The sequence below is a fragment of the Varroa jacobsoni genome, unplaced genomic scaffold (genome assembly GCF_002532875.2).
Source record: "Varroa jacobsoni isolate VJ856 unplaced genomic scaffold, vjacob_1.0 contig00333, whole genome shotgun sequence".
Classification (NCBI taxonomy): domain Eukaryota; kingdom Metazoa; phylum Arthropoda; class Arachnida; order Mesostigmata; family Varroidae; genus Varroa; species Varroa jacobsoni.
The window spans coordinates 161,538-170,575 of record NW_019214450.1 but is presented as its reverse complement, the minus strand read 5'-3'; the positions used below and the strand labels follow the sequence as shown (position 1 = coordinate 170,575).

At 43.2% G+C, this 9,038-nt stretch overlaps 1 protein-coding gene across 12 annotated transcripts in view; it reads right to left on the bottom strand.

Annotated features, from left to right (window-relative positions):
• Window positions 1-246: 246 nt before the first annotated feature.
• Window positions 247-9,038, bottom strand: part of LOC111271076 (uncharacterized) — an 88,686-nt gene continuing 79,894 nt past the window's right edge. For 5 of the 12 annotated variants that reach the window (XM_086972778.1, XM_086972776.1, XM_086972782.1 and 2 more), the window contains 3 exons: window positions 5,516-7,688; window positions 3,298-5,124; window positions 247-2,659 (listed from right to left, as the gene is read on the bottom strand). In XM_086972778.1, coding sequence (XP_086828904.1) covers window positions 5,550-7,688 — 2,139 coding nt within the window. In that variant the 3' untranslated portion in view covers window positions 247-2,659; window positions 3,298-5,124; window positions 5,516-5,549. Of the gene's footprint in view, window positions 2,660-3,033; window positions 3,188-3,297; window positions 5,125-5,515; window positions 7,689-9,038 lie in introns of all 12 variants that reach the window. The other 7 variants (XM_022851647.2, XM_086972786.1, XM_086972777.1 and 4 more) reach the window with 7 other exon arrangements.

The window sequence follows — 9,038 nt, the reverse complement described above, 5'->3', positions numbered from 1 at the left end:
CACTGGCACAGTGTTGCCAGGTCAAGTGAATATTACATAAACGTAAGTATTCGTAACAGATGGGTCTAGAAAAATTTACTGATGGCTAGCATTGAAGGCAGGTATGCCTTTCTCCAATGAAAACGGAGTTTAAAAGACTTTTTTTTTTTTTTTTATAACCGCCATGGAAACGTTCACTAGAAGTACTTAACAATTCCAAATATGATTTCAATTCAAGCTCTAAGGCACAAATAAAATGGATATCGCTTAACAACAATAATTTATTTGTTTATTAATTACTCATGAGCGAAATTCATTCTTAATATGGTCAACACTTTTCATTATTAATATTAGACCTTATCCTTACATTACTATAGCTAAATCATTCACCTTATTTAGGAGCGTAGTAGCATCAATGCTATTGTCACATACATATCACTTTTTACGAATCGGAAACTATCGGTCACTGCCAACTCGATCATGTTTAAGTATAAATAAACGCAAGCCTTCGTGCTCAGCGTTTGATGGGTTTGATTCTTAACCTCATTTCTGCCACAACCTGCCTTACACACCCAACACAGGCAAGATCATCTAACGCTAGTACATGGCTGAGCGCGAATCAGAGAGCCCTATTATCCACGAGTACGTGAGCTGCGTACGTGTATTGTAGGACCGATAAAAAGACCCACGGCACGCGCTCGTCGTCAGGTCGGTGTTGATCGACAGTTTTATCGAAAAGCCTTAACTATTTACTAGTACCGCCAAAGTCGGCGGGGCCACAAGCGCCTATTTTCCATGTGTCTGTTATATGTAAAGCACGTGATGCAGTTGCTCTTGGCCCGATGATTGATCCATCTAATATAGCATTATTAAGCTATCTACGGGGTGATTATACAGGAGGATGACCTTTTACAACAAAAACGAATGACAGGCCAGCGAAGACGCTGGTTCAGGTTCCCAGGGCATAACAAGCTATTTAAAATCTCCGTTACAAAGAATCTTGAATATGCGGATTTCGAGGCTTTTGTTGAATGCCAAACGCAAAAGCTCGTAGAATCTCAGCGGTCGTTTTCAAAAAAAAGTTCATAGCTTTTTCACGTGTGAATAAAACGCGATTAAAAACATCGGCGCTCTCCCTGTTTGTGAACATGTTTGAACCGTTTGCATCGTGTGACAGAACAGTCTGTTGGATTTCTGCGCAGTGCGCATAAAAAATTATTTATATTTCACTCGTCAATATATCAAGCAGTACTGTTACTTGACTTAGGCGTGTTTGTGCATCGCCTCGGCAATGGTAAATGTTGATCCTCTCCAACACTCGGTATGATTTATTTCCTGTACCACCCTGTTATTCAAAGCATTGGAAATTGGTTCGGCTGAAACAGTGCGTTTCAGACTTTGCCTTTGTTACTTTCATCCGAACGAGTTCGAGTTAATCAATCATTTGCGATGGCGGCGTGAAATCGAACTAGTATAAAATGGGAATATATGGAAAGTCAAACTTGTATCGGAAGCGATTCCTGAGAAAAACAAGCTTCAAAGGCAAAGTGGGTGACACGAAACGGTGAGTATCTTAATCGATATTCAATTGAACCATTAAGCATTGCGACCCAAATAACTTCGAACGATAAATATTCAAGTTGCTCTTTTCATGACGAAAACGAATTTCGACGAGATAAGCCACTGCTATATATTCAGTGTTTGTTTCATCCACAATGGCAAAACTGAACGAGTTTCTGTATTAAAACCAAGAAACTATACTTATCGATGTACCATCACAATCTAAGATGGAGCTTTCATGGCTACATTTTGTACAGGACGCATCGTTTGCCTTCTCATCACGCGTCGACCGAATGCTTTACCAGCACTAGCATTTTTGAACCTGATAAAATATCAATAAAGCATTTTCGAAAATGAATATTTAATAAAAACCTGTTCAGCTTTGCTTGAGAATGAAAGCTTAGGATTTTTCGCTTTTACACCATATTATCTGTTGTGTTGTTGTAGAATTACACACAATGTAGTGAGGAACTCCATATCGATAATTATTTTTCACCCATCGTCTCTAGGAAGTTTTCCAGGTAGCAATAATGGCACCAGGTCCTCTATATTAGTACTGCGTATATGTGTTCTTCTCTTTGTACGGGAGACCCGCAGAGGCACTAGAAAACATCTGACAGAATGAACATCGTAATCTTTGATACGCTACAATAAATTTAACATATACAGTATTGAAATTCGTATAGCACCATATGGCACCTTCCGCCAAGCACGCCCAGGTCGGAGATTACATTGCTGTCAATATGCCACGGCCTGTGTGGTACGTAGGTATATATGTAACCGCTTCTGCGTATTGAAATGGGTAAGCCACTAGACGATAAACTTACTTTACGTTATTCGGTCATGTCAGATTATTCGGTTGTACAATATACGCATAATTTTTTGTTTTCGTTGCGTGTGTGGGAACTTGTTGGTATCGGTGAAAGGGTTGTGATCGCCACCAACACGGGCCAAGGGTGAAATGCGGTGTGATGCCCCAAAGATGAACACCTGCGCAAGGTCTGCTTAGAGAATCTTCCATGAGACTTTTACAAAGCCTGCCGTTGGCTGATCTAGGCTTTGAATTCGGGCACCATCAGCCGGCTCACATCGTCAACAGGCAGGTCAGATAAATAGGTACCTGCGAACGCAAAAAAAGATTAGTTCATGACAAGTACATGTAGTAGGCAGGCTGCTCCGGACAAAATGTTACCATCGTTTTTATCAGTACGTCTGCACGTGAAAAAGGTTTCCTGATGTTTTATATATTCAAGTATCTTAACTAGTATTAACAATTTAGTTCGTTACGCATTGTTTTTTATGTTAAATTAGAGAAGTGAACCAGATAGATTATAACCGAGCAACAAAAACCCTCGAAATGATCACTGCCCTGTGTGCCCGAGCGTCATCGTTTTCTATTATTATCTCCATAATGCAGTTGCTGGTGTATCATCCGTTAAATGAACTGACATAATAAGTGACTGGACGGTAAAGTTCGCCACAGGCCAGGCATACCTCGCCGCATTAGATCTACGTTATCATCATTCGATACTGCCAGGCGTGTAAGGCACACAGCCATCTCAGGTCCGTCAGACGGATTGCACGCGGACACATGTTTCATCGACGCCGCTAATTGCGGCTATAAAGCTGTTAAATGCGGATAGCCGCTCTGAAATTGAATAATCGCAAGAGATCGAATCGGTCCTACGTTCGGTTTCAATTGAGTACAGTTTTTTTTTAGTGGTGATTATTATTAATGTTCCCTTGCTTGTTACTCACGTGGAGGTGGCTAACGGAGCTCGGGGGTAACCTGGGAAGAATCAGCCACAGAGGAAAGGAACGATGCGTTTTCTCTCTGCGTTGCTTGCGGCTCTCCTAGCGAACCTGAACGACGTCAACTCAGATCGATGATTAAATGGCTACAGCCGACCGAAGTCGTTCGTTGTTGATTCGATTTGTTCAACACAAGGAGACATATGTCGACATCGTACCGCCAGTGCACACGATAATTTTAATACCACCGCCAACCATAAAGTGTTAGGTTGTTAATATAGGGAAAAGAGGCCGGATGTAATCCGCAGGCGTTACAGAAACATAGTGGTATCTATTAATCTTAACGGTGTCTGTATAATATAAAGAGCAAGTAGACTCTTAGACAGGGAACAAAGTAGGTGTTAAATTGGGAACAGCGGGATTGTAATCGCACCAGCTGTAAAGGCCTAAAACTTGAATATCGTCGTCAAAGCTATTCTGTAACTCTGAGCTTCTTCTTCTTTTTCTTCTTATGAAGATGTGCTGGACTTCAGGATGACACTATGTTGCCGCGTAAAATGGTGATATTTTTAATTGTCTGATGCGTTCTTCGAGTAGGAAGTCTGATTTTATAATGGAATAAAGCAGTTGGAAGGATAAGAGCAAATACAAAAATAGTTGTATCATTGTTTTTGGAGAAAAAGTTGATGAAAACAGCTGTTACAAGTAAACTATAAAGAGAACTTAATGTTAGCATAGGTGAGTTAGAGGGCAGCAAGTAGTATAATTCAGCTCATGCAAAGAGAACGATGGGTAGCACCATGATACGGTTTCTAAACACTGGAAGATATAGTCTTGCATAAGGCCATAGTTCGAGTCAGCCTGTTCAGCAAAAACCATAGAGAAAACACTAAGTTTTAGGATGTACTGGGGATATCCACAAGCAAACGGTGCTACATGAAAGGCATTTTTGATGCATAGCTGCAAATACAAAATTGTTGAAGCCCTTTATGTTTTTTGTATGTATTTTTTTAAATATATTTCTTTATATATGTATTTTTTTTCTTTTTAAATGTCTAAATACCACCACGAGGCCATTCGTCACATTTTTCTAACCCTTGTCCTGTATCGATACTTGTTGTAGCTTTCTCTCTATAGGCTTGTATGATATTTAAGATCGCAAAGTGCTTCCGAAAATGCACTTACTTGACCGTACATAGTCTGCACTGAGTTCGACTTTGAAATAAGATAATGGTTTCGTGTTTAGTTCAAAAAGGCCAAAAAATTACTGAGCCCTTTTCTCGACAAATTAAAAATAATAATTGTAGTTGTATTACCGCGCGCAATGAAAAATATGTTTGCTAACAGAAAATAGCTACGTACGAAAAGAAGGCCCTTTGTTGAATCAAATGTTAAAGCCCGCTTAGCTGAAGCTAGATGAGGTACGGTACCGCTACAGTTTGTGTTTAACTATTCGCACATGTTGCATTGTTCACTGTGTAGCAAGTTGCGCAATACGTACTTTTTCTTTTCAAAGTGGTAAATGAATAAGGTATCAATCCCCGTAGTTCCGGATATTAGGTCAAAGAATATACCTGGAGAATAAACGAACGTGTTTCGTCAAAACAAACTCAGGCCCTCCTCCCCCAATCCTAGCCAATTACAATAATTGTTGTCATTATCATTACTATACTACAAGCAAAAGTAGCTGATATCATATCTTTGCATTATTTGTAACGCAAGAAAGGTGCAAAATTGCTTAAGGCCTTTTTTTTTTATCAAAAAGGAATCGTACGTCAGAGCGCCGTACTCACCGCGCGAAGAAGCTGCAATTAATAGGCCGGTTGCTGCAAACTGAGAATAGCTCAAAAAGACAGAAAGCAAAGGCTCTACTAGAGGTAGGTTAAAAGTGTATCTATTAAACATCCATTATTCATGCTGACTGGGTAGGTGGATGGATGAATGGATGGATGAAAAGGTAAGGAATAGTAGTCCGAGTATATAGTGATAGAACAAAAAGAAGAAGTACACCCGAGTATCGTTCCATAAAAATGGTTTAAGTTATTAGGCATAATGACGTTTGGCAAGACTAACTTAAAATAGTTCTGTTAAGAAAGAAGGCTACGGCTGGACCGCCTAGCGTAATTCGATTGTATGGCAATTTTACGAAGCACTCTAAATTAGCAAGGTGGGTTAATCAGCCACTCGTTTCGAGCTCACAACGGAAGCTTACCAGTTGACTTACATATATAGGTGTATCTATAGAAGTGGATGGGATTTTAGCCTGTCCGGATAAAGTAGATGTAGCCACCGGGTTTCGTCGTTTTAAAGGATGTCTGGGGGCTATCTGTCTTGAAGACGGGCGGTTGCGGCGGCAACCCTATGGGAGCTGGTGGCGCTACAGCATTCTTAGGTGTGAAAAACACCTGCTCTCGAGGCGGTTCCGGCTCCTCAAGGAAATTGCCTGAATCAACAAAGTTACTGAAACGGTTGCTTTTCGGTGCGCTATTGAAGCGAGACTTTCCAAAGCTATCTTCCTTCGATGGAAAGTGACCCCCGTGGAAAATTAGAAAACTGTTTCGCGGAACACGCTCAGGATCGAGATCGTCACCTTTCCGTCGTAGAACCTGCCCTGCTTTTTTCTGCTTATCGAAATCAAGAATCGATATCCGCTCATCATTGAATCGGAATATCTTTGGGTAGCCATCAAAGCTGCCCCGAACGTAATCGTACTTTGGGAATGGATCATTTAGCCTTTCTGGTAATTGAAGATTTGGTGGTGGAGGAAGCGCAAGGGGGTAGACCTGATGAGGAGGATCTACAGGGACAGGACCGGCTTGTGGAACCTGGATGGGTACGACGGCCGCTGGTGGTCGCAGCGGAATTCGTGGAGCAGCCCGGAGGGGAGCCACAGGTGCCAATGGTAACGGATCCCCCGGTACGGCGTCGTCCAAAACTGGTGTGGGCAGCGGCAAACGGGAAGGTAGAGGTTGCCGGGGTCTTGGGGGTTCTTGCGGGGGCGGAATTCCCCGTGTATCGAAATCAAACAGCTTCGGCAGCTCAGGGATTAACTGAAACAGCGCATCCGGGCTGTCCTTGAAATTTATAGGCACAGCATTGGGATCGAACACTCCGCGATATTCAATGTGGTTCGGACCCACGTTGGTGAAGAAGAACGAAGCTTGTGGCGTTCCTTGAAACGGGTGGTCTTGTAGGAACGCTATGCGTTTGTTTACGCTGGGCTGGGTTTTATTTCCTGCAGGGGATTTATTAGTTGTCTCTATATCCGCTTTGAGTGGCTTAAACGCCGACTTGCTATTTTCTTTCGGACTAAACAGCTTTCCCGTTGAGCCGCTGCCACGCTTTCTGCCGGAAGTCTTTGGCGACTTCAGATTTTCGGGTTTGTCAATGAAATCCAGAATGTCGTCAAAATTAACATCCTTCTTCTTGCTTTTTGTCGGAGAAGGACGGTTTCGTGAGAGCGGATCGTTTGTAGACGGGGGCGAAATTCTTGTCGCCGGAACCGGTTCATACCGGTTTGGTTGATTCGGTAGATGGGGCTGACGCAGCGAGACTCCAACAGGATGACCGGCATTGATAGGCTGATCAAAATCTGTCTTCCTTTGTCTTTTAGGGGACCGTGTTACCGCTACAGGCGAAGGTGCCAGCGGCGGTGGAAGTAAATCGTAAGGGGCGTCCTTGAACAGCGCCGTGGATGGTGGAAGCGCTGGAGTTACTTCGATGGCTGGTGAACTGGTGAAATTTTGCCGTCTTTTGCCAGCTCGTTGTTCTTTATTCGGAACTGATGAGCCGTGGTGCTTTCGGCCTCGCTTTTTCACCTTCTTAAGGTTGTCAATGAAAATAGGCTCATCGACGTCAAAACGCCGCTCAACAAGAGGCGTCGTTCGTTGTTTGTCGAATCGTGGTAGGGGTGGAGGCGCGACGTATCGCACTGGTGCCTGTGTAGGTTGACTGGGCTTATCATCATGGGACTGGCCTGTTGGCCGTTTCCCTCTAGGCCGGCTCACTGGTGCTTCAGTATTGAGCTTCGATGTGTACGGCCGAGGAGACGTAAGTGGCCTTAGACGGGTTCCGAACGGAATATGGGTTTGATATGCCTCCGTTGTTGTCACGTTTATGTCAATATCGTTACGGCGTGCCGCGTTGTCATCCGGTAACTGAAACTTTTGTGATGATCGTACGCTCTCGTGGGGGACAACAACAGATACCAATTGTTTCGAATCAATTGCATGCAAGTACGATTCCATGTCATCGTTATTATTGGTCTCGCCATTTCTGCTAGGACCGCCATTCCTGGGGATGTATTCTATTGGGTTGTGTTGGTTATTCTTCGTCGCATTGATGTTCCTAGCCGCCCACAGTAGCCCCACCAGCAGTGGCGCTAACCGTGGTATCATCTGAAAGGGCGCGACAAAACGTCCGAAGCAGAACAAAGCGCCGATTAGTACGTCTAACCTCACATTACAACATTTCTTTACAGGTAAACAAGCCAAAACATGATATTCCCACAAATTGCGTCATAAGCCTAACGTGAGCAGATTAAACGCACAGCTCCTGCGACGTTGAATAAATAATATGCATGATTTTACGTTACCTTCACTGAGAAGTTCTATAAGTATTGTTCAAAGGCATCACAGAGACGTTTTCACTATGAGTGCTATTGTATCAGGGTCGCGACGACGACGACGCTGTATAACATCGGAGCGGGCAGAATTTGCCATCCGCTCAATTGTACGTCTCAATAACAATACAACAGACAAAGATGAATATTGTAGATTGTATCACTTGTTGTTTAAACGGGTAAGCCAGAAGTTGTTCATGACTATGATTAAATTTCGATTATCTACAAGTTAGGAAGCATTGGCTAAGAAATATGTAATTTACAAAGACTTTTATCCGGAAAGCTTCAATTCTGATGGGAAGGTTCGCTGATAATGAGGTAGTATATAACCGAAACGGAAGCTAAAGCTGTATCGGATACAATGTGTACCTTTATACGTCGTAGAACGTTGGACACCGCGCACGTAGAACAAAACATAATAGTCAGATACTTTGAGCCAAGAGTATTCGGATAGGAAATGTACTGTATACCATCGTGAACCACCTTTAAAATATGAATGTATCAAAAATGATCGACCACACGTTTGGCGCCATCCAATCATATCCATCATTCTAGTATTATGTCCGATTGAAACGGGTACTGGTTCAAATACGAGTTCTTGAGCAAATCGATGCGATACAAAAGAATAGCGCGCAACTAAACACAGATCGATATTTTACTTCTATTTCAATGCGTGACGTGATAAGTCTAGAGTTTTCATACCAGCGCCAAAAATTATTCTCGCCTTAAGTGTCGCATGCACGCCGAATTATATTTCTACCTATTCCTGTCGCGCGACACCGCGCATTTCGCCGAAGTAAAGGTCACTGCCATTCAAACACCTGCCTACAGAAACGCGAATGCTGTAACCGCTTGGCCTCAATAGCGGTGCGGCTTCTTCACCCCCGTCGCTTCCTTGTGACCCCCCCCCCTTAAGGCCATCCTACTACTATATGTGGCTGAATAGCCCGTTTGTCCCTTGCAGGCTTCCCAGACGCATTCTTCTTCCTAGTTCCCTGCCCTCTGTAGGTTCTTGCCGGCAGGGTTCGGCGGTGATTACGGAAAGCGGCGGTACGATCCTAGCAGGGCATCGTTCGCAAAGAGAGCTGCCTTAATCGACGACGCAGTCCGCCACATTTTTATTGTT